Source organism: Rhamphochromis longiceps, linkage group LG15 (genome assembly GCF_057381845.1).
Source record: "Rhamphochromis longiceps isolate RC_006_pf linkage group LG15, R_longiceps_female_GT1.1, whole genome shotgun sequence".
Classification (NCBI taxonomy): Eukaryota; Metazoa; Chordata; class Actinopteri; order Cichliformes; family Cichlidae; genus Rhamphochromis; species Rhamphochromis longiceps.
Genome location: NC_140571.1, coordinates 9,054,639 through 9,079,520, shown reverse-complemented (window position 1 = coordinate 9,079,520; position 24,882 = coordinate 9,054,639). Strand labels below are relative to the sequence as shown.

General features: G+C 40.3%; 1 protein-coding gene and 1 non-coding gene across 2 annotated transcripts; both read right to left on the bottom strand.

The window, feature by feature from the left end:
• Positions 1 to 217: 217 nt before the first annotated feature.
• rp1l1b (rp1 like 1b) lies at positions 218 to 15,553 on the bottom strand. The gene is made up of 3 exons (XM_085382908.1): positions 15,065 to 15,553; positions 12,386 to 12,551; positions 218 to 12,195 (listed from the first exon to the last, which is right to left on the bottom strand). The coding sequence occupies exons 1-3, from the start codon at positions 15,551 to 15,553 to the stop codon at positions 218 to 220; spliced, it is 12,633 nt and encodes a 4,210-aa protein (XP_085239034.1).
• Positions 15,554 to 22,916: 7,363 nt separating this feature from the next.
• On the bottom strand, positions 22,917 to 22,999 carry trnal-cag (transfer RNA leucine (anticodon CAG)). The gene has a single exon. It is a non-coding gene; the product is annotated as a tRNA-Leu (tRNA).
• Between the last annotated feature and the right edge of the window lie 1,883 nt (positions 23,000 to 24,882).

The following is a 24,882-nucleotide window of genomic DNA, read 5'->3' as shown; positions in this document are numbered from 1 at the left end:
ATTTGCTGTAGTATCTCATCTTGTGTGCTTGTCATGTTTAGTACTTGTTAAGTAGAGCCTAATAGTGCTACTTAAGATTTAGGATAATCTACATCAATCCTTTTGCTTTTTTTCATTTAGGAGACCTAACCTAAAATATTAAGAATACCCCTCGTTTTTTTCTCCCATGTCTCACTCTCTATCAGTCACCTTCAGCTTTGGCAGAGTCACGGTCAATTCAAAACAACTTCTTTTTCACACTCTTTGTCTCAAGGCTTTTAATGTCATCTTGGCTGTTTATTTCAGGCTCTGAATCTTCAATGTCAGCGTAAGTGCCGTCCTCAGATTCTGCGGTCTTTTTGATCAAAGTATCAAGTGGCTTTAGCGCTTCCTTAGGTACTATGTTAGCTACATCTTGATTGTCTATCTTGCTGGTAACCAAAGGAAGCTGTATGTCACCACTTTCTTCCCCTGGTTCATCTGAGTCTTCCTCTGCTTCGTCTTCTCCATCAGCTGAATCTCCCTGTTTTTCACTCCAGTCTTCATTGGGTGTCTCGGTTTCCTCATTCTCCTTTTCAGAAGCATTGGAATCCTCTTCATTATTATCATGACTTCCATCTGGGATGTTAATACATTCACATTGTGTAACATCATCCTCTGGGTTGTTTTCTCTGATTTCTTCTTTGGTTTCTGATTTTTCCTCCATCTCCTCATCCTCTTCTGGTTTAAGCTCCACTACATCATTAGTATCTTCTTGACAAGTGACATCACTTTCTGGGCATCCACTCTCTGGTTTGTTGGAATTATCCTCTGATTCACTGACAGCATTCTGTCCTTCATCTTGCTCGGATTCATCTTCTGTATCGTCTGTAGATTCCACCTTTCCCGTTTGAGTTTCTTCAGCCTCCTCTCCTGCAGATGTACCTTCTGCTCCAGATTCTTCCCTGCTGTCACTTTCATCAGTCTCATTTTCTCCTGCTTCAGGCTGTCCTGAGTCTTCCTCTGTGGTTTCATGCTTTTCAGTCTCGCCCTCTGTTGTTAAAGCCTCTGTGCAATCTTCACAAGTCAATTCATTTTCACCAGATTCCACCGCTTCCTTTCCAGGTTCTTCCGATTCATCTCCAGTTGTTTCACCTTCTACTAGCTTCTTACTGTTATCTTCATCATTTTCTTCTTCTTTACATTCTTCATTAGCACTGCTTTCTCCGATCTTTTCAGACGACTCTGTCTTGTCTGACTCATCACTGGTTTCATCTGCTTCGTCTGCCATTTCATTTTCGCTTGTGGCAGCAATTTCCTTTTGCTCAGCAATCTCACCCTCACTTAGTTTTTCATCCATTCCCTTCACGTCCGACTCATCTGAACTGGTGTCTTTGTTAAATTCGTGCTCGGCATCTGTCACATCTTCTGCTGCCTCTTCCTGAGCGACCTCAACAGCAGCTTTCTTCAGCTCATCTTCACTTGTGACAGCACTCTCTTTTGCTTCAGAAACCTCATCTTCTGACTCAGATTCACTTGCGCTGGCGGTGTCCACCGCCACTGCTGTGTCTGAGTCATGTTCAGTTGTTGCAGCCTCTTCTGCTGCACCATAATCTTCAGCTTCATTGTCACTTGTGGTTCCTTCCACGTTTTCTTCAGCAGCAGCGCCTCTGTTAGGTTCATTCTCGGTTGAAACAGCAATCTCTGTTTCGATCACCCGCTCATCTTCGGTTGTTTCTTCAGCTGGTTCTGTGGTGTCATCCTCCTCTGTTGTCTCATCTTCATTTGTGGTGGCATCTAGGTCCTCTCCTGAATCATTTTCAGTGACAGCACCAATCTCTTCACTATTGTCAGCATCTTCTGCTTTAACAGCTTCCTCATTGTCAGTTGCTTCCACTGCAGTTTCATCCTTTGAGTCACCTTTTCCTGCTGAAGAAATCTCTTCACTTACAGCTGTCTTGTCTTCAGCTGATGCTGCTCGATCTGGTTCTTCTGACAATTTGTTCGTGTGATTGTTTTCACCCTCAGACTCCTCTGCACTGATAGCAGGGATCTTCTCTTCATCAGTGACTGTTCCTTTTTCCACAACCTCGTCTTCCTCAGATTCACGCTCACTTGTGGCCACCATGCTGCTCTCGACAGCTACATTTTCATCTTCAGCTGTGGATGCTTCATAAGTGCCTTCCGTAAGTTCATGCTCACTTGTAGCGGCTGTCTCTCTTTCTACAAGAAACTCATCTTCAGTTGTTGCTATTTCAGATGGTTCATTTGACAGATCGTTACTTGTGACATCATTTTCCTCTTCTTCTTCATTTGTGGTGGCATTTAAATCTTCGTCAGAGTCATCTTCGCTGGTAGCATCAGTCTCTTCTCCATCATCAACCTTCAGTGATTCCACAGCTTCCTCACTCTCTGATTCATGATCAGTTGAGGATACCATAGCAGTATCTTTGTTTTCAATCTCATCTTCAGCATTTTCATGCTTTGATTCTGCTTTTCTTGTGAGACCAGTCTCTTTTTCTGCAGCTGTCTCATCCTCAGCTGTTGCCGGGTCACCTGGTTCTTCTGTAGATTCGTCACCTGTAGCTGTGTCAGTGCTTTCATCTGCAGACTCGTCTTCACTAACGGTAGACATTTTCTCTTCTTCAGGGAGTATTTTTTCTTCCCAGACTTCATCTTTCCCTTCTGTGGTGGCTTCTACTGCTGTATTTTCATCTTCAGTAGTAGTATCTTCAGCAGACTCCTCATCTGACTCATCTTCACTCAAACTGGCAGTCTCATTTTCTGCAGTAAGTTTACCTTTACACCATGCTTCTTCTTCTTCTTTTAAAAATTCATCAACTATAGCTAAGTCTTCATTCACTGCTTCCTCCTGCATCATATGCACTCTCTTCTTTACCTTAAACCTCCCTGATTTACTTTCTTCTGGCATCGGATTTTGTTCAGCTGTTGCTCCTGCAACGTGTGTGTCTTCATCTTGAACCATGGTACCTTCAGCAACATCTTCCTTAGACTTATCTTCACTTGAGGCTTCAGTGTCTTCACTTTCATCTTCTTCTGTTGGTCCATTTAGCGGTTCATCAGCTGTTGCATCACTTCCATCTGCTTTCATCAGCTGGTCTTTCCGAATTCTCATTTGCATGATCATCTGCATTGATGGCAGCAATGTATTCTTTACGGTTAACCATTCCTTCTTTGCTGCTTCTGCCTCAGGTTCATGTTTAGCATCAGATGTCAGAGTAGTCTCTTCTGTTGAAGTCTCTACTGTGTCTTCCTTAGGGTCATCTTCACTCGTAACCACAATATGTTTTATTAGAGCACTCTTATTATAATATACACCATCTTCTTGTTTTGGGAGTTCATCATTTGACCTGATAGCTTCAGCAAATTCTTCTCCATTTGTGGATACAATTTGCACAATTTTTCCTGATTCTTTTGGTTCATGTAACAATTCATCAGCTGTGGCATCCTTTTCATTAGCCCTCATCTTCTGCATGATCAGCTGCATTGATGGCAGTATTATGTTCTTTGCTATCAAACATTTATTCTTTGCTCCTCCTTTGTCATATTCCTGTTTAGCTGTTGATGCCAAAAACGACTCTTCCACTGACATTTCTTTCTGAGTCTTATCTTCGCTTGTTTTATCACCTTTTTGTTTTCGCAGTTCATCACCTATGTCATTGGCATCATTCTCCTCCTTATTTTCTTCAGCAACAGTTTTTTCAGGCATTTCTTTGGCAACATGTTCTTTTGCGTCATTCTTTTCAGAAACCTCATCACGAACTGCATCTTGACTCATATCATCTGCTTCCTTTTCATCTGCTGCAAATTCAGAGATATCTTCAGGGCCTGGATGTACTTCTCGCACTTCCCTTAAAGCTTTAACAATAACTTTTTCCACAAGGGTTTCTGCCGCTTGAGTTTCATGAATATTTCCAGGGTGAGATGCACACTTGATTGCCGTGGCAGCAGGTACAGGTGTCATCGAATCTCCCTGAAGAGGTGTCCTACACGTCATTTTTTTCTTAATGCACGATTCGCATTGACAGCATTCATCGCCGTTTTCACTGCGCTGGTCACTATAAGACGTTCCTGTTGCTGAATCGTCACTTTTTTCTGCATGTGAATCAGTCGATGGTTTGAGGTTGACCTTCAGTTTCCGTCTTCTCTCTTCTGCTTGTGTCGTTGAAACACGGGATTTTGTCTCTCTTGGAGGTCTCGGTTGGCCTTTTTGGCCTTGAATTTTCCACAGTTCTCTGTCAATACTTGCTTGGATTCTTTTGTGAACCTCAGCTCTAAGTTCATTAATCGTACTGTCAAGTTGCTCACTATCTCCCAGGTTCCATCGAGTTTTGAACTCATTCATCGCTTTGATATAATGAGTCATGAACTGTTTTTCAATTTTATTTAATAAGGTTAAGACCCAAGCAGGATCATCTTGTGAAATCATTTTAGCTAGCTCTTCTCTTTCTATGAGGAGAAGGCTCTCAGAGTTGCTGTTCTCTGAAGAATCGGTTTCAGCTTCTGGAAGTTTTTGGCCCTCGCTGAAATTTCTTGCACTCTCGTTTGAGGAATGTGGTGTTTCAGATTGTTCTCTTGGACTATCACTGCTTGCTGGATAATCTTCCTTTTGCTCATCTTCACACATTCCTTCTGCCTTTCTTACTGATGTGCTCTGAACATCTGCATCTGTTTCAACTTCACACCCTTGTTGTACCTTCTTAAACATATCCACAGTGGCGTGAGGCTCAGAAACATCACCATTCACGTCATTGCCACTCTTTACACCATCACTGCTGTTCCCGGAGCCTGTGGAGCCACTGTTGACATCCACGCCAGACGATGACGTATGATTGAAATCATCATCTGCAAAATGGTGATCATCTTTCCGTAATGCATGTTCATTTTCAGGAGGATCACAAAGCCAAAGGGACTGAAGAATACCCATGAGTTCTTGATACCTTTCATTTTTTTCATTGGCATTTTTTGGATCATGGTCTATTAGCTGCAGCTTCACAAGGCAATCCAAAAAACCTCTAGCTGAGGAGCTCAGTTTACGTCCATAAGCTGGAGAAATTTCTGGTAAACTGTTGCATCTGTCTAGCTTCGGATTTAAAAGGACTTTCATCACTTGTATGGAAGAGTTAAATACTGTTGAGGCATTGTCTGCATCAGTAGAGGCGTTATCTTCCTTTGGTGTTTCTTTGCTTGTTTCGCAGTCATTATTAGGAAGACATTTCTTTGCCTCCCCTTCTACTGGGCCTTTTGAATTCTCAGTTGGATTGTTAACAGTATCCGCTGTGTTAATTTCTTCTGTTGTGGGGACAGTTTTTGGTCCATCGCAGTTTTCATTAAATTCCTCTACGTCCTCTAATTCACCCTCTGCTGGCAGTGATTTCAGCCATTCGTTTACAACCTCAGTAGGGGATGCGTTGGGTAGGCTGGATGGGACCAGGTCAAAATCATCAACTTCGGTGCTCTTATGCAGATATTTGCTGCTTCTGTCAGTTTTCTTGTCAGTGACACTTCCACCACTTTCCTTAGTATCCAGGTCACCATTTATCTTGTGAGGAACATTACGTTTTGAGTGACTGTGTGCTGGAGACTCACACATCTCTTTGATGATATCTGAACTAGACAGAGTTTGTGACAAGTTACTTTCATTTGACTCTGTGTGAGATATGACATGTTGTTCATTTTCTTTCTGCTGCTTTGCTCTCTGACTTGTTTCTGACATTGCTGAATGTCTTCCAGAGTTTGATTTGGCAGTAGATCGGCTCTTTTCCTTTGGCTTCATTACTTCTAAATTTAGTGGAGAAACACTGGTCCGCTCAGAAGAGACATCTGTAGTTGTGGCACTTTTCTTTCCACTGATCTCAGATGTTTTGGACTTTTTTGAAGATGATGAAGCCTTGGACTTCGTTGACATGGCTGTAGGTGCTCTGGTTTCATTTTCCCCAACGGTCACGATGGGGACATCTGATTTGCTTAAAATGTCAGATTTTGTTGATTTTACTGACCTTTTTGATTTTGCTGACACAGCACTCTGTGCTTTCTCAGATATCTCTTCAGTATTCTCTTCAGTAGGATGGCCAGAACTGTTTGTAGTAGTGATTTCTGGACCTTGTAATTTATTTGACTTTGATGAACTAACTGATTTGGTTGACATGGCACTGTCATCAGCTTCTTCTTCATGTCCAACCGTTTCAGTGGTGGTTGTTCCAGATATATTTGATTTTTTTGTTCTTCCTGAGGTGTTTGACTTCACTGATAAAACACTTGGACTCCTCTGTGCTGGATCTGCCTTATCAGCTACCTGCTCCAGCACTTTTGATTTCCCTGATTTTTGAGAAGTTCTTGTTTTTGCAGATACTGATGTTGCATTTGACTCAGTAGACATTGAGGTCATTGCTCTGTTCTCTGAGTCTTCTGCTGTATTTTCATCAGTGTCATTTAAACAATTTTCAGTAGATATAATGGAGGGACCAGTTGTTTCTTTCTCCACATTGGCTTCATGATTTTCTTTGCCTACAGAGGGTTTTGACTTAGCAGTTTTTGAAGAAATGTTGGATTGCAGTGATTTGGTGGATCGGGCTGATTTTGCTGACAAGGAGCTTAGAGATCTCTGTACAGTCTCCAAATCATTGGCATTGTTGTATTCTGAAGATATTTCACAAGTTGTCGAGCTCCTTGATGACACAGAAACATTTGAATTGTTTAATTTGGCCGACACGCTGCTTGGTGACCTCTCCTCAGTTTCTTCTTCAGCATGTTCCTCAGCAGAATTTCCAGCAAAAGCTCGAGATCCTTTTGCAGATCTCCTTGAACCACTTGACTTTGCTGACATAGAACTTTGTGCTCGCTCTACATTTTCTTTGTTAGCTGATGTACAACTTGTTGTTGTCTTTGCGCTTTCTTCGTCAGCACTTCCTTCACCTGGAAATGTGCCTTTTGATTTCGTAGATCGTGTTGAGGCATGCGACTTTGCAGATCCAGCTGAAATGGCACTAACTGCTCTCACTACATCTTCTGCCACATGCTCTTCAGCAGACACATCAGTGACTTCATCAACGTCTTCAGTAATATCAGAGGCATTGGATCTTTCTGTAACATGGGAAATATTTGATTTGACTGACATTACACTTGGAGATCTTTCTTCAGTTTGTGATTTGTCATTATCTTCATTGGAGGTCTCACAATTTGGTACATGAGAACATTTTGACTTTTTGGATTTTGAAGAAATATTTGACCTTATCGTTTGTGTTGACAATGAGCTCGCTCTTCCCTCAGACTCTGCATCAGCAATCTCAGTGCTGTGTTCAGAAGGGATAGTAGTAGCTTTTGATTTCTTAGATTTCACAGAAACATTTGACTTGGTGGATTTTGCTGATCTCTGTGATTTACTGCTTACAGGTCTTTCAGTATGATCAGAATCATGAGATATTTCTTCTACTGGGGCAGCCAATAATTTTGACTTATTGGATTTGGCAGAAATAGAGGATTTTGCTGACATTGCACTTTCTGCTCTGTTTTGAGGTTCATCCTCATCATTTCCTTGCGCTGGTAATTTATGCTGTGAAGCAACTTTTGAAGCTTTAGATTTTAGAGATATAGTAGATACATGGGATTTAGGTGTGGCAACTCTCTCTTCAGCTGGAGGCTCTGCTGAACATTTTGATATACCTGATATTTCAGAAAAATTTGAATCAGCCGAATGGAGTGACATTGAACTCACTGATCTGCTTTCAGTGTGCTCCTCTTTATTTTCCTTTTCTGCAATGCGATCACATTGAATGGCAGAAGATTTAGATTTTTTTGAAACTTCTGAAGTCTTTGACTTTGCTGATTTTGCTGAGCTGGCAGACATATTGCTTGGAGACCGATCTTCATGGTCCTCCAGATCACAGATATCGTTTTCATCTGGACAATGAAATACTTTTGACACTGAGGATTTTTCAGAAATAGCTGACTTTTCAGTTTTGGTTGACACTGCACTCGGTGCTCTTTCCTCAGTTTCATCTTTAGGGTCTCCTACATCAGCAGTATGCGCAACTGTGCCAGACTGATCTTCAGAAGCATTTGATTTGACCGATATTACAGAAGCATGCGATTGAGTGGATTTAACTGACAAAACACTGGGTGATCTCTCTGCAGAATTTTTAGATCTCTCAGAAACATGTGACTTAACTGACTTGACTGATAAGCTGCTTTGTGCTCTTTCTTCCCTTTCATCATAGATCTTTCTGTCCTCTTTAATTGGAGCATCAACAGATCGTTTTGACTTATTTGATCTTGCAGAAATATTTGACTGGACAGACAATGAGCTCATTGCCCTCTCTTCAGTTTCACCCTTAACATCCTCTGTATTGTCAATGCAGTCTCCTAAAAGAGCTTCAGATATATCTGATGTTCCAGATGTTGCAGAGACATTTGACTTTGCTGATTTTCCTGATCTAACTGACAGATTGCTTGGAGCTCTCTCTGTGGGTTCCTCATGATCAACTTTATTTTCTTCCATTCTTGTTGATCTACTAGATTTTCCAGAAACTGTTGATTTTTCAGTTCTGGCTGAAATTGCGCTCTGTGATCTCTCTTGAGTTTGATCTTTGCCATCTATTTCATCAGTACCACTACACAGAACTTCAGAAATATTTGATTTCACAGATTTGTTTGAAGTATGTGACCTTGCTGATTTAGCTGATAAAGCACTGGGTGATCTGTCTGCAGACTTTTTAGATCTACCAGAAACATGTGACTTAACTGATTTGGCTGATAAGCTGCTTTGTGCTCTTTGTTCCGTTTGCTCTTTGTTATTTTCTTCATCAGCACTCTCTGACTTTTCTTTAGTTGATGCATCAGCAGACTGGTTTGACCTATTTGATCTGGCAGAAATATCTGACTGCGCAGATGCTGATCTCATTGTGCCATCTTCACTCTCACCTTCAATAATTCTTTCGTCAGAAGGGTCAACATTGTCTTCTAAGACAGCTACAGAAACATTTGATCTCTTTGATGCTGAAGAAACATTCGACTTTGCTGATCTTTCTGATCTGACCGACAGATTGCTTGGAGCTCTCTCTGTGTGTTCCCTAACTATATTATCTTCCAATATCGTTGATCTACTAGATTTTGCAGAAACTGTTGATTTTTCAGTTCTGGATGAAATTGTACTCTGTGGTCTCTCTTGAGTTTGATCTTCACCATCTATTTTATCAGTATCACTACACAGAACTTCAGAAATATTTGATTTCACAGATTTGTTTGAAGTATGTGACTTTGCTGATTTAGATGACAAAGCACTGGGTGATCTATCTGCAGACCTTTTAGATCTGTCGGAAATATGTGACTGACCTGATTTGGCTGATAGGCTACTTTGTGCTCTTTGTTCTGTTTGCTCTTTGTCATTTTCTTCATTAGAGTTCTCTGAGTTTTCGCTACCTGGACCATTAACAGAATGATTTGTTCTGTTTGATCTGGCAGAAATATCTGACTTAGCTGACTTGGAAGACATAGCACTCACTGCTCTCACTTCACTCTCACCTTCAACGATTCTTTCCTCGGGATGGTCAGCAAAGTCTTCCAAGCAAATTTCAGAAACCTTTGATCTTTTAGATGCTGCAGAAGCATTTGACTTTCCTGATTTTCCTGATCTGACTGACAGATTGCTTGGAGCTCTCTCTTCATTTTCCATATGAAGAGATATATTTTCCTCTTCGTGATCTTTTGACTTGGGAGATTTTGCAGAATTAGTTGACTTTCCAGATCTGTTTGATACTTCACTCTGTGCTCTTTCCTGAGTTTCCTCTTCGCCATATCTTTCATTGGCTTGGCAAGCACAAACTTCACAGGGTTTTGGTTTATTAGATGTGTTAGAAGCACGTGACTTTGCTGATTTAGCTGACAAAGCACTTGGTACTCGCTCTGCAGATATTTCAGAAACATGTGACTGAAGTGATTTAGCTGATAAGCAGCTTGGTGGTCTTTGTTCAGTTTCCTCTTCATCATTTGCTTCTTGAAGCATCTCAGTGCCTTCGTCTTTTGATTTAAACGATGTTGCAGAAATATCTGATGTAATTGACAATGAGCTCACTGATTCTCCTTCAGTCTCACCTTCAATATTAGTTTCTTCAGAAGCATCACCACAGCTTTCAGGAGTAACTGCAGAAGCATTTGATTTTAAAGATTTAGCAGATGTGGTTGATGTATTGCTTGGAGGTCTTTCTTCATATTCATCATTAACTGCAGCCTGTTCTTCAGCTTCAATATCGGTGGGCACGGACATATTAGATTTGGCTGAAGTGTTTGACCCTTTTGATTTTCCTGACACATTGGACTGAACTGATTTTACTGACAAAGAACTTGGTCCCCTCTCCTCTCCCTGTTCTCCGTGTTTGGATCTGCTGGATTTTGCAGAAACACTGGACTTTACAGACTTTGCTGATTTGACTGACAGTATGCTTTGTGGTCTCTCTCCGCTTTGCTCTTCAGTATTTATGTCATCTGATGAACCAACACATTCAGTTGCATCAGGAGGATCGGGCCTCTTGGATCCTTTAGATCTTGCTGATGAATTAGAGTTAGCTGACATGGCATCAGTTGCCTCCCTTGTCTCTTCTGTCTCAACGTTTAACTTTCTAGATGTTGCAGATTCATTTGACTTGACAGACCTAGCTGACATTACACTTACTGTTCTTTCAGATCTTTCCTCTGCATTTCCTGTATGTGGATCTTCAGATGCGCTTGACTCTGTAGATGTTGCTGAAGTGTTTGAATTCCCAGACATGGTGCTTTGTGTTCTCAGTTCAGTTTCATTCTCAGCTGGGTTTTGAATGCTTTTTTCTGCAGATGCCTCAGGTGACTCTACAGAAGAATCTGAAGCAGCTGATGTGACACTAGGTGTCCTCGGCTGAGCTTCCTCCTTTGTTTCTTTTTCACCTAGGAAAGAAGATGCCCTCGATCCTCTGGATTTAATAGACATCTCTGACTTTGCTGAGATGGGACTTATTGGTTTTTCTTCTTCAACATCTTCCTCTGATTTATGTTGTTGATGCTCAGACTTCACAGATTTTTCAGATTTGGAGGATTTAACAGACATGCTGCTCAGTGGTCTTTTGTGTGTTCCATTGTCATCACATGCTTGAGATCCTCCAACTGCAACATCCAAAACATCCGATTTGGATTTTGTCGAGGCATTTGAATGAACTGACATGGCACTTTTAGACCTGTTCTCCTCTTCATCCTTTGTCTCTGGGTCCTGTATTTTGCCAGACACAGTTGATCTGCAAGAGACATTAGATTTTAAAGACATGGCACTTGAACAATCTCTTTGTATTTTGCCTTCCTCTTCAGCTCGGGTGTAGATTTGTCCTTTTGTATTTTCTTCAGATACTCCACAATGACAAGCGTGTGAGGGTTTAGATTTTTTTGACTTGCTAGATTGTCCTGAAGCATTGGATGTTGTATCTTGAGGACTCTGGGGTTGATTTTGCCTAGTAATGGATCTTGTTTGTTCTGATTTCTCATTTAGACAGTTATACAAAGTGGAAGATTGCACGTTGCACTTTGGTGAGCAAGCCTCACTCCCGATGGTGCAATACTCTACAGTTTCAGCTGCCTCAATAGTCTGCTTCACACAAGTCTCTGTCTCCACCACTTGTTCAGTAAGCTCTTCGCTTGATCTAGATACTACTGTCTTTCTAGAGACCACTGTATGTGAAGATGCACTTGAGCTAGATGTTTGAATGCGGCGACTCGCCCCATGTGTTCTTGGTACATTTTTCCAGATTTCATAATCCTGGCAGTGACTGCAGCAGTGAGGACAATGAGGTTCTTCTTGATGTCTCTGATAGTGCTGACTCATGAAATGGTCATCTGGCTGAACAGCAGAGATGTTTTCAGATTCAAGATAGCTCGGAAAGTGTGGGTTATTGTTTCCTTGGTGGTAGTCACAGGTCCTGCCTGTGGTCTTTCTTACTTCCGTGGACCAGTGCACTGTTTCATCATTTTGCAGTCTAAAGCGCACTTTCATCTCCATTGATAAACTGCCATCTTTATTAACACGTACACATTTCTCTATATCATCTTCCCTCACCCCATCACCAGTGGGTGGGCAAGAGTTGACATTGTCTGGTGAATCAGTTCCATCTGGGCCTGACTTGTCAGATGACACTGACTGCCTGATAACTTTGTTTCCAGATTCCAGGTTTGGATGGATGACACTTTTCTTTGAAGGGAGTCCTTGATTTTTCATGCAGCAGTTAAAGAAAAAAGACAAATATTTCAAATTAGGCCTTTTGTTAAAGGTGTACGTTAACAAAAGTCATTTAATTTAGATGCTAGAGAACCATCCATAGCATATCTTTCAGTACTTCTACTTTGTAGTTACTACTTGTAAGAATGTAATTATCACTTTAAGAGTTTTTCCTACTCTCATGTCCGTCAGTGCAGCCACCGGAGCGTGACCTCACACTCAGCTTTGGAAGTTTATCGTCGGATGTTTTCCGAAAGTTCTCCACAATCGATGGGTGAGAAGGCTCCCGGCCGACACAGACAAGAACGCAGGGGCACTGCAGAAGACTCTGAACGCTGTCGATCTGAAACCAAATAACGAATACGTTTGTTTACAGTTTGCTGTTATCTTTAAAGGAACACAGGGAAGATGATTTAAAAAGAATGCCATCGTTAATTACAATTAATCAGCAAAAGTAAGAATTTAATGCCATCTGAAGAGTGAAATTAAGTTACCCTTATCAGTGTTGTCAGATTCTGATTGATCTCTAGCTGCCATTGTTTTGATCCAAAACAATCTAATAGCTTCTCGCTATATACTGTAGGGGAAACATCATTTCCCCCTTTAACAATCTGATCTGGCACACTAATTAGAGTCCCATATTTCAATCAGGAGTTAAAAGTTATACCTTTGGTTTTTGGGCTCTTTCTCACCTTCCCATCCGCACAGAAAGCTTAAGGTGAAGAGGACAATGATCAACTAATTTAATTTAAATTAAATCTAATTTAGAAACAGTATAACAGTGATGAGGTGAGATGAAGGTGGGCTATAGAGCGCCTTGCATCACCTGCAGAAACTCTAGGAAGGCTAAAATTACTTAAATAGCGCTCCCTGTACAAGACCTGGCGAAAGGATACCCAGATGGGCCGTGAGCTGAGCCATCAGCGGATGAGACCTGGATTTGACAGCAGCTGATGTACATATTGGGGTTACATAACAACATATTTGTGAAAATGGATGTCATACTAAGAATGGAAAATACTGCATGTTTTTGTTTCCTAACATTATGAATACATTTTAAAATATTTCAGTGTTATTTTGTTACGGTGATTTTAGTCAGGTGGGGTCTTTCTTTTATTGAGTAATGATGATAATAATAAATATCTTCATTGTGTCAGGACACTGCCACCTCTCGAGCACAGCGGCAGAGTTCTAAATCCCTGCCAAAGAAGGGTGTGAATCATGCAGTGAGTCAAGACAAAGCATCTATCCTAATCCCGGATGATCTCTGTGAAATGACGGTGCATTTGTGCGATGATGAACTGCCATTGTGAGCAGCATCAGCGTGGCTCAGCAGTACTGGCAGCTTGCTGAGTGTGCAAAAGAGTTTGACTAAATGTCTGCGTAATTCATCTATATTAATAAAGCTCAGACACAAAGATTTAGTTAGTTTTAGGGTACCTCCAGCTATTATCAAAAGTTTGATAATAAAACTGGACATCATGCAAGCTAATTATCAGCATTAGGATGACTTGTCTCCTGCGTCAGAGATGATTAACCTGAAACAATTCATATTAATCTCAGGGTACAGAGTGTGTACTAACCTTTCAAACAAAGGCCTAGCAGGAGTAACCTTCTTGGTTAATATATGTTTGTTGTTTGTGATCCTTTTTTTCAGATTTCAGAGAATGCAATCTTTTAAGGTTTAAGGACTTATTTTGTTAAGCATTAATAAATGAATTAATTAAATCCTCTTATAGGCATGTTAAATATGTCTATAACAGAATTAAATGACCAAAACACTCTTAGAATATTATGAATCTGTAATATTGTTCTTTCTATGTTTTTAATATTAAATACTCATGTTCTCTACTGTCAGTCATAAAATGCTGTGAAAGCATGTAGCCCCGAAGTATTGAGTGTTTTGTTGATTTTTATCTGGCTCGTGTACGGTTCGTTGTGATGACAGTGCAGTTCTGAATTTTAAAGCCACTGCTGTTAAAGGCAGATGAATGGCTTCATCTGTGGTCACACGAAGCCCAGGTGAAGATAATTAATTGCCATGGTGGAAGACACATTTCTGAGACACCTCTGGTATCAAAGTAGGGGAGTTTCAACATTGACCTGTTTCTTCTCTCTCAAAAATAGCACTGATATGATCAAGATTAATGGGTTTTGGAGCAATCTCTACAATCTGAATGCATGGGTGAGGGAATATCCCCATTTCATTCCCTCACACCCTCATAGTATCTTATCTGGGATTATAACTATTTGCAAAGTTGATGAAATGATGCTATTTATTTATTGACTTATTATGAATGTGCCTGTTGTACAATAAAGAGGCTTATAGAGCAATTAAACACCAAGTAAAAATAGAAAATCTTGTAGATTTGAATGTATTAGTGTGCAGATTCCTGTTTTTACTGAAATGCTTTGTTGGAGGAGCAAAAAAATCTCCTGCAAGCGTTCGCTTCTTTTGAGATCTAATGGTTTTTATAATGTTTTATTATAGGAAAATCAATGCATGGCTTTGCAGGATTCACAAGCTTCGTGTGTACTGTGGACCAAAGAATTAGATTATATGCAAAAGAGTCTTGGTTTAAGACACGAATACAGTGTCAGGGGTCACAATGGTCCCGGTTCCAAGTCAGGATAAACCAGAGGGTTTCATCGGGATAATCGACATGCAGTGTAAAAATTTGTGCCTAATTAACATATGGTCCTTGGTCCTAACCAAAACTTCTTCCTGAAAGTAGTAGGAAACCATTCCTGTCTAAAATCTTATCTAACTCCTTTTATTCAGAAGGTTTGTGAGAGAAAATCAGGAAACCAAAACTTAATATGTGAATTTCTAGCTCCAGCTGTTTATGACCTCACCTTGTGCCCGCCCACAGTGTACAGCTTCCTGATGTGGTACTGCATGAGCTCGGAAACCTCCTCTAAGAAAAGCCCCAAACTGCGTAGACCCCTGCGGTGCAAGATGATGGTCTTTCTGAATGAGGGGTCACTGTTCTTCACCAACACCAGCTTCTTACTGTATCGGTGATGATGACGTTCGTGGCCCAGAGGTGTTTCTTCAGGCCTGCTCGGCCCACTGAGAACATAGTGGTGTGGATTGTGGTGGTGACATGACGGGTGAGTGTGATAGAAAGGTGACAACTGAGTCTCTACTGCTTCCAAGGCATGGGCGTGTCTACACTCTGAGCAAACATAGCATTCGGCTGTGGGTTCATGATGGGCCACCATGCCATGCTGGGGGATTCTGGGTAAGCGGGTGCTGTGGCTCTTAAAAGGAATAGAAGACCTGTGGGTGCCTTCGCCTCCTACAGCGTCAAAACAGTGAAAGTGGCGTCTGTGGGAAGACATTTTGGACTGTGGTGACGTTGATGATTGGGTTTGTGCTCAGAATGGAGGAAGGATGAGCTCAGGTGAGCAGAAGAAGGGGCCAGGTCAGCTTTGGCAAACAGTCCTGAAAGGTTGCCATGTTTTTCTGCAGCTGCCTAGGGTGAGGTGTTGCACCGCACATCTGCATAACCTCCGCTCACTAGAAACAATGTGGAAAAAATACATGAAAATGCATGCGTTGAAAGGAGATTACATTAGAAACATCTTACAAACCAGTTTTTCTGTTTTCCATTTGATCAATCACATTTGAGCAAGTAAACAGCTGGTGTGGAGGGAAAAAAGGGCCACATTTGTTGAATCTAATTTAAATCCACTGACTACTGTCTGATGATGAAATATGAAAATCTGTTAGTACAGCGGTCCCCAACCCCCGGGCCGTGAGTCGAGAGTTGAGGCTCAGGTCTGAAATGTATGGTTTTCAGGGTTTTTATCGTTTTTCAGCGTTATTTTGTTATCGTTTTTATCGTTAACTCGGTTTTCCTGGGTCTTTTCACGTGTGTTATGAATAAATCTTCTTTTTTTCGGTACCATTACTAGTTTTATTTTGTTGTATTTATCCGCGACACCTTAAAGGCCGGTCCGTGAAAATATTGTCGGGCATAAACCGGTCCGTGGAGCAAAAAAGGTTGGGGACCGCTGTGTTAGTGTAATAAGTTTGATACTGCTCTACATTTATCTTGTCTTATTTGTAAAAAAAAATTAAAAATAGCTGTTGTGTCATTTTATCCTTTAATATGTTTAGCCAATGTTCCAGTAAGGCTTTCATTTCAGTATTTCTACATGTCCACATTTATGACTGAAAAACACAGACAAACATATTCCAGTTAAAATCGGATTCATTAAGAGATTTACACCCAAATCAATTACGCCCAAACAAAAAATGTGACATTATATATTGTGACACACGCAGCATGCATGTGCCATATATACAGACTGCTTTGAAGATCAAAGAGTGCATAAAGGCAGGGATAATGAGGCTACAGCCACAAATAAATCCTTAAGTGACTTTAAATAACAAGCTTAAGTCTCTGCTCACAGTCGAAGTGGACATTACCTCAGCGACTGCGCCTGTCACTGACAAAAATAGACTCTCGAACAGCTTCTCCTGCAATTAAAATTCAAGGATTACCTAAAAAAAGCAGAAATATCTGCAATAGGCACAATGCAGCCTTACTGTGACAATACTTGGACGTAAAGTCAATTCATTGTTGCCGGATGGAAAAGGGATGCATGCCCACTATGAAATGCACATAAAAATGCCACAGATTTTTTTTTTTAAATGGTAAAATAGGCTAAGCTTGACTGACACCTATAAAGAACAGGCTTGGCTGTTATCCTTGTTCTTGTATTAGTAATTTTTTTAGTCAAACAGCAAGTGTTTCCTGAAGCTGAACATTTCCAAAGAGAAGAAGAGCCAGTTATTTTGTATTCTCACATGTCATGTTGCCATTTTTAGTCGTTTAACTTTTAAGTCGTTTAACGTTTAAATATCCATTTATATCCCCCAAAAGGTTTTTGATTATTGAAGCCAAAACATGAGTCGAAAAGGGGTTTTTTGTTGCCCACAATCAGGATTATGAATGTCCATTTCACTTAGTTTATGTGTAAATGTTTATTTTGATTCTTTTATAAATGTATTTAATCTTAATTATATCATCTGTGTTCTATACTAATAAGTACCTCAGTGTCCTGTTATGTGTGACACTGAATGCTGCCACTGTTTCGTGTCACACATTACAGGTGTCTCCTCTATCAGTGTGAACTGATAGTTTATATGTGCTTGTATAAACTGGATGGTTTATGGAAATAAACAATTTCCAAACATAATGCACATAATATTTTATTTTTAAAAATGCCTCAGTGTAATATTCAATTTAATAAATTAAATACCAGTTATCTACCCTACAAAATTTGTTTCTTTTTCACCAAACTGCAATATATAGAAGAGTTTGTGTATGCAGATGGGTCCACTGAGGTTGATACGTAATGTTACAACATGAAAAAAAAAATTACCCAGCATATCTTAAATACTTAATGTGATCTCACACAACTGAAACTGCATTTCATCGTTGTGGTCATTGCATTTCTGCTGTGGAAATTATATTAATTTACCAGCAAGTTTAAGTGCAGCAGCTCAATCAAAATGTGTAGTAACTACAGTCAAAAGCATACACATAATCAGAGGCAGTATACTCACATGATCCACAGTTATAGTCCAGGCAATTAAAACAACTCCCAAAACTATAGAATGTGAGATGTAAACTCCCAGAGAAGTACCATGGCTATTGCAAGGAAAGAAAAGAGAAACCAATGAAAAGTCCTCCCTGAGGAAGCGGGCCTACCTGCTAATCAGATACATGGGATGCTAAGGATAGACTGAAAAGCCTTGCTAATCACCCTGAGATTGGACTGAAATCTGCTGAAGCTTTGGACACATGACTTGGACTTCACCATTGCATAAAGGGTGTTAAACACCCTAAGTTAAACACTTAGAAAGCAACTCCTGGCTCAGCAAAATTCAATGACTAAGCACGATACCCTGTTTTACCTTCATAGCAAACCCTTGTTTTCACTCAAGATAGGGACTGCACACACACACACACACACACACACACACACACACACACACACACATATATATATATATATATATGTGTGTGTGTGTGTGTGTGTGTGTGTGTGTGTGTGTGTGTGTGTGTGTGTGTGTATAGAGGAAGAGAGAGAGCGATAGATAGATATATGAGCTGAATTGGCTCATGACAGAGCTCTGAAGCATTTTTCTATTTTGTTTTTCATCTTCCTTTTCCTCTTATTGCTTCCTTAATGCCCAGAATAGCTTTCAACGACATTGCCTGGTCTTGTTACTCAGGTTTTCTTATTATTTGTCACAGTGACAGTGGAGACAAGAAAAACCATCTCAGACCCATTACTGTCAAAACCAAATTTTTGGTCTTTTATATAATCGGGTCCATGGCAGATGAGAAACAACACATCCTGTCATTACGTATGTAACAAAAATACTGAAGCAGCGTGTGAAAAACAAAGTCCACCCATACTGCTTCCATGGGGGTTAGGAGGGTAAGTAGCAACTACACGTTCATGATCACTCAATTAACTGATCATCAGCAAGCATGAGCGCCTCTTTTTGTCTTTCTCAGGAGCACAAAACCTGCCTGTTTATCTTTTCATGTTTCAGTCTTTATTGTAGTCTGCTGTGCTCACAATTTAAATATACAGTCTCGGCAAAAAGAAAGTACATGATCATCATCAATTCTAAGGTTTTAAATATCACAGATTAACAATGCAATAAAAAATATACAAAACACAACATATTACACCGAGTCCATTTTTTTTTAAAAACAAAATTCCATGAAAAAGCAGAAGCAGTGAGTGAAATGCTAAGTCTACCTTTTGATTCAGTCGCTTATAGAACCGCCTTGAGAGGTATTAACTTGTATTGATTGTTTTCTGTTTGACTTTATCTCTCACATTGTTGTCGAGGAGTTTTGGCCCACCCCTCTTTACAACATCACTTCAGAGGTCTTTAAACGTCAGTTTATGCAGAGCTGTCTTACGGCCACACCACAAGCACATTGTGGGCTGGATTTTGATTGGGTTACTGCAACACCTGGATTCTTGTCTTTTTCAGCCGTCCTGTTGTAGATTTGTGTCTTTGGAATCATTGTCCTGTTGCATGACTCAGTTTGCTGTCTGACAGATGGCCTTACATTTGACTCTAGTACGCTAATACTTTAGTTTTACAGATGAGTTCATAGTCTGATACAATTTCTTAATATACCTTAGTATATATGGCTGTGTAAAAAACAATGAAAAAAATATTATTATATTCAACCCTTTCTTGTAGTGCTTTGAAAGTAATTTTGTTACTGTAACAGAACTAAAGATAGACCTCCAAAAAGATGATTTGATTGGACTTGTAACTTAATCTCACTGTGATTTAGTTTGAAGTCAGCCTATTATTAGCTTCAGATTCTTATTATGAGAATCTGAAGCATTTATTTGTTGGGTTTTTGTACCTTATGACTAAACATCTCCACTTTGGTTTCATCCACCCATTTTTTTAAATTATCTCTGAGTACTGCGTTGTCTGACCTTGGGATGAATGCCAGGAAGTTCACTCCTGGGAAGACTGGCAGCTCTCTTTCTGTTTTCAATCTGTTAATAATCTTTCTCACTGTTTGGACTTGAATTTTTTTTTTTTGGACATATCGGACATATCCTTATAATCCTTCCCAGTTTGATGGTCACCAACAATTGCTTCTGTAAAATCATTGCTGATGTGTCTCCTCTTTAGCATCGTATTAGCAAACAGCTGAATGTTCCTTATATGTAAAACCTTATAATTTAAAGAGGGTGTTTACCTTTACCATGACTGTATCGCTCTGACATATTGTTTAAAATATGTAAGGATATCCACCAGGTTTTGCAGGTTTTCAAATGATTTACCGGCTGAACATCACCTGTTTCACACCTACTCTTCTAATTGCTGTCTCATGATATGTATTCATTGGTACCTCCCTACAAAGCAATTAAGACATGATGGCCAGCAGAAAGAATTGTCTCATGGGTCGTGTCATTGTAAATGGCAGCATTTAAATTTCCCATTTATTTTCTGGGGCCATGTCATAGAAATACTACAGGAACTGCCCCCCTAATTAGCCTACTTCATCCCAGACTGGCAGGCTGGCACAGTCTCCTCTGACAGATTGCTGTGGCGGTGCATGTAAAACAGTCACAAGGCTCAAAACATTTCAGCATATGTTCCACCTTGTTGTATGTGCTCCACAGCGTGTGACGCTAACTTAAAAAAAATGCACCTTTCTAGTCTAAATATCCTTCTGGGTCAGATCAATCTTTTCAAGGACAAGGAAACAGCCACAGGATGCACGGCAGTCTCTCCTTATCAGGGGCTCACAGACGGCATACCAGTCCCTCCCTGTCCTTATGATGTGGGGAGAATCAAGAAGTGCTTAGTCACATGAGCACCTGTGAAGACTACACGCACATCCACGGGGTGACCCTTTACACCATCTGCTCTTAGTCTTAACAAGCTTGACAGCTCACAGTGGGGTGGAGGTGACCATTTCATTATATCCTGACTCACAGAAGAAAATAAGAGAAAGACCTCCCCTCCACATCCCCTACTGAGTCATGAGGGGAAGGAGTGACTCAGAAGCTAACTGAGGCTAATATTTTAATCGTGGGCTTTCCTAGGGAGAGTCCTCTCCTTAATCAACTTCTGTCAGGCATGCTCTGCCAGCCTGATGGAGGTTTCTAAGAACTTTTAGTCCACATTAAATGGACTTTAAAATGACTCAAATTAGGTTTGCAGCCTCCACTGCATGCGGACGTAGTGTGGATCATAGTCACAGCAGGACTCCCCGAAGCACATCATCCTTCAAGCTTGCACGTGTGCAGTGATGCTCAGGCTTAGCACTCCCCCCCTCCTGGCTGCAGTTAAAATGTCAGGCCTAATTAGTGTGCAACCTGCTGTGCACCAGGACTCCTGCTATATTAAGTCACAGTCTTAATGAAGCATATGTAGAGGAAGGTGAAGCACCGATACATGGCTCCAGTTAAAGGGTGAGGCTTAGACGTTTAAATCAAAGGTTGCCTATAAGATGGGATAAACACTCTCACTTAAAAGGTACATCAGTGGTCACACATGGTCACACTGTCAAGAAACTGGATTCATTTTGGATTCACTGATTCTTCTGGCTTATAGAGTGGAAAAGCCAACAATCCATACAGCAACCACAAATGCTGGCAACTTAAATACTACTAGATTTAGAATGGTGTTTCTAAGGCAAACCAACCAACCAGTTTGCATGTCTATACTATCTTAACTTAAAAACACAAATGGAAAATCTTTCCACATGCTAATATAAAAGCTGCCCAACAACCTCTGCCTTCAACCTGTGAAAGTACTGGAAGACGCCCTAAATCGCCCTAAATCGCCCTAAATCCCTGTTTAAGTCACCTGACCTGACCTTGCACATTAACCCTACGAGCTCTCTCCAGGTGTAAATGTTAAGATAAGCAAAATATTCATTTGCCTAAGTCCTAAGTCCTAAGTCCTAAGGGTATAAAACAATAATGATGATGGATTTGCTTTTACATGAAATGTTTAATATGTAGTTCATTGTATTTACATGTGCTGTATTGTGCAGTGAAGCACTGAAGTGGTGTATAAGCGTGCTTATATGTTTGTGTCACTGTGTTGGGATTCATGTGCAGCAAATGTCCTCACATAACATTTCTATTTGGAGCAAAAAGGGGGGAAAAGTCACTATTTTTAGAGCAGTCAGCCTGTTAGGAATGAATCCTATTAGTGACAGCTAAAAGTACTCAAACACCTTCTTCTTTTTGCATGATTAAACCAAGCTGTGGCCCTATCTTTTTATTTGCTAAGCTATTTAGCCTTTTAGGATAAACTGAATATCTACTACTTTGTCTTAAGGGTACAAGACCTGCTCCTTTATTAACCATAAATTGTTGAGCCAAATGACCATATGCTACAAATCAATCAGTGGTTCTAATAGCTTTTGGATTCATGAAAGAAAAAGTTAAAGCCAATGATAACCCTCCTTTGTGTGCTATTACATTTATAGCAATATACACACTTTGATATCTGGAATTACAAACTTACAAGAAAAAGTAAGTCAGCAAAAATCTCACAAAGGAATAGACAATCTATTTAAATATTAATTGAATTTTAAGAGGAGGAATCCTTCAGTAAGATTCATAGAAAGCCATACCTGTTCCTATACCGAGTTACCTCTAAAACAACCCCATTGTGGCATTAATGTGCGATTGCACAGCCTGTTGAGTAACAATTTTAAAAACCCTCGGTCCACGAAGGGCCTTCCCTTAAACCCTGGATCCTCATCTTAAACCCAGGATTTAAAATTTGTACCAAAGGTTGTGTGAAAACTCACTTCACTATTAAATATGCTGTATTACCGCATATGAACCCAGATACAAGCATAAATAACAGGTTTAGCACGTTGAGCCTGCCTTCTATTGAATGTTGGATTCCATACACAGGAAATGTAATCCCCACTACTTTCCTAATCTAAACTTTGACTGTTTTTTAAAAAAAAAATACATAACACTGTTTTGAGAATAGTTACAAATATGGTTGTTCAGCTTTTCTAATTTAAAGCTATACTGTGATGAAAAACCATGTTACACTGTGCTAAAAGGTTAGTGTGAAAAACTCAGACCACAGAGACTGGGAGGAGAAAATACCCTACCTTGTTTTTAACATTGTAGGGCACGAAGTTTGCGAAAAAAGGAATGATGTCAGAAGTGGGATTCGAACCCACGCCTCCAGGGGAGACTGCGACCTGAACGCAGCGCCTTAGACCGCTCGGCCATCCTGACAACTACGTGCTGTACACTCGCAGTCTCATATGAATCATAAAAGCATACTGCCTAATGCCACAACTTTCAGTTATAAATGTTTGAATGTTAACACAAAACGCGTAATATGAATCTAACAATGGCGGGAGCGTTGATGATTTACCTCTCTTGCTTTATAAGATGATTAGGGCAGACGCAGCTACAGGAAACTGACGTCTCCTCTAAAATAACGCTGTTCTTGTGTAAGCAAACCTAAACACAAACCCGTTGTTCTCCCGAACAAGGGAATGTAATCTACCATAAACGAATATAAACTGCAGCATAACCCACAGGATAGACATAAACACACGTAGCCGGGGCTTCGTAGTGCTGGGATGAGCAAATGGCTTAAGCCTGCAGTACCTCACATGTCCGCTAGAGGCTGACGCCGACAAAACTACACTTCGATTGGACGCCTAAACGTCTCTGTAAATTAGCAGGTAGGTCGTTTTTTATTTGGATTTCCTCAATGGGAAGGACAGAAGCTAAGCAGATAGAAGGTTGCTATTTGTTTCAAAAGAAGGGCAATTTATTTTTCACAAGGGGGAGTGTGCTGTGGTCCAACTCGCTGCAATGCAAACAATTAGCATTAAAACTGAAGAGCCACTAAATTGGTAGAGGGGGAAAATGAACTGAGTTTTGTATTCGCTGGCTGTGTTGGATGAATATAATGCAATGACATGACAGTAGCTGGGCAGAAAAGGTAACCGTTATTAATAGCCGCCTCATCCATTTAGCTGTTACTCACCGTAATTTGTGCACTCTCGTTATTTTTGTCTGCAAAACTATGGTCCAACTAATTTGTAAATTAATTTATTTAAGATTGCCATGGGCTACAATTATTTAGTCCTTTTTATCAAAGCTCCTAACCCTTTGGGAATTCTGCCCCTTCTGAGTGTAAATGGTGTGATATTAAAGTGTGTGCAATGTGCATAAAAGAGCTGTGATTCTGCAAAAACTAGATATAAATATTTGCAAACGTTTGTTGCTTTTCTGTGTTGTTAAGGAACTGAGAAACATTTTAAGTGTCCAAGGAGCCTGCTGCCAGTTTGCATGCCAAGCTCGGTAACAGAGTTACTTCTGCATTGGAAAAAACAAAACAAAAAACTGAACTATAGTGTAAGTTACTGTAAGACTATTAGCCTTAATGGTTTGTGACTTCCAGTCCAGCCTTTGTGTGGGCACTTGTAGCTCATAGTGGGTACGTGACTCTAGCTGCTTAATTTGCTTATCAGAGCTTTCAGCTATCACTGCTCTTTAAGTATTCTGCCATCTGTAATAAACATAGACCCATCCAGCTCATATCCTGTTTTGAACCTGTCAACATGGTACTTTAGCTCAAGTGTCTGAACTCCTGGGACAACTGTGTGACTCATTTCCATGTGTGTCATTTTTGATGTTGAGTCTTTAAGGAAACAGGGCCGAGCATCCAGCAGGAAGGGATTCCTTCAAGCTCAGACATCAACAACATCCCGAATATTAAAGCCATAGAGTAAAGTCAGAGGAATGGGAGCGAGGATGGAAATTATGCCAGACTTACCCTCTGCCAAGGTCAGTCACAAGCAGTCTTACCCAGAAATTTTGAGCACACATCAAGGCACGGGAAATGCTGTGTGTCAGAAATGACGTACTTCATCTCTGAATAAGCAGCGATACAGCGATGCTTGTTGTTCCTGTGTACAGGAACTTGCATCATTGATCAGCCACGCGAGACAAAGCTTTCCAGGCCTTGGGCGAAGGAGACTTTAAATATGATTCCAGAGATGTAGATTTGGCACATTTTATGATTTCGATGATAGTAAAGAATATTATAGATGCAACTGACCAGTTTTGGGGGGTTTTTTTGCTACTGAAAATTTTAATCC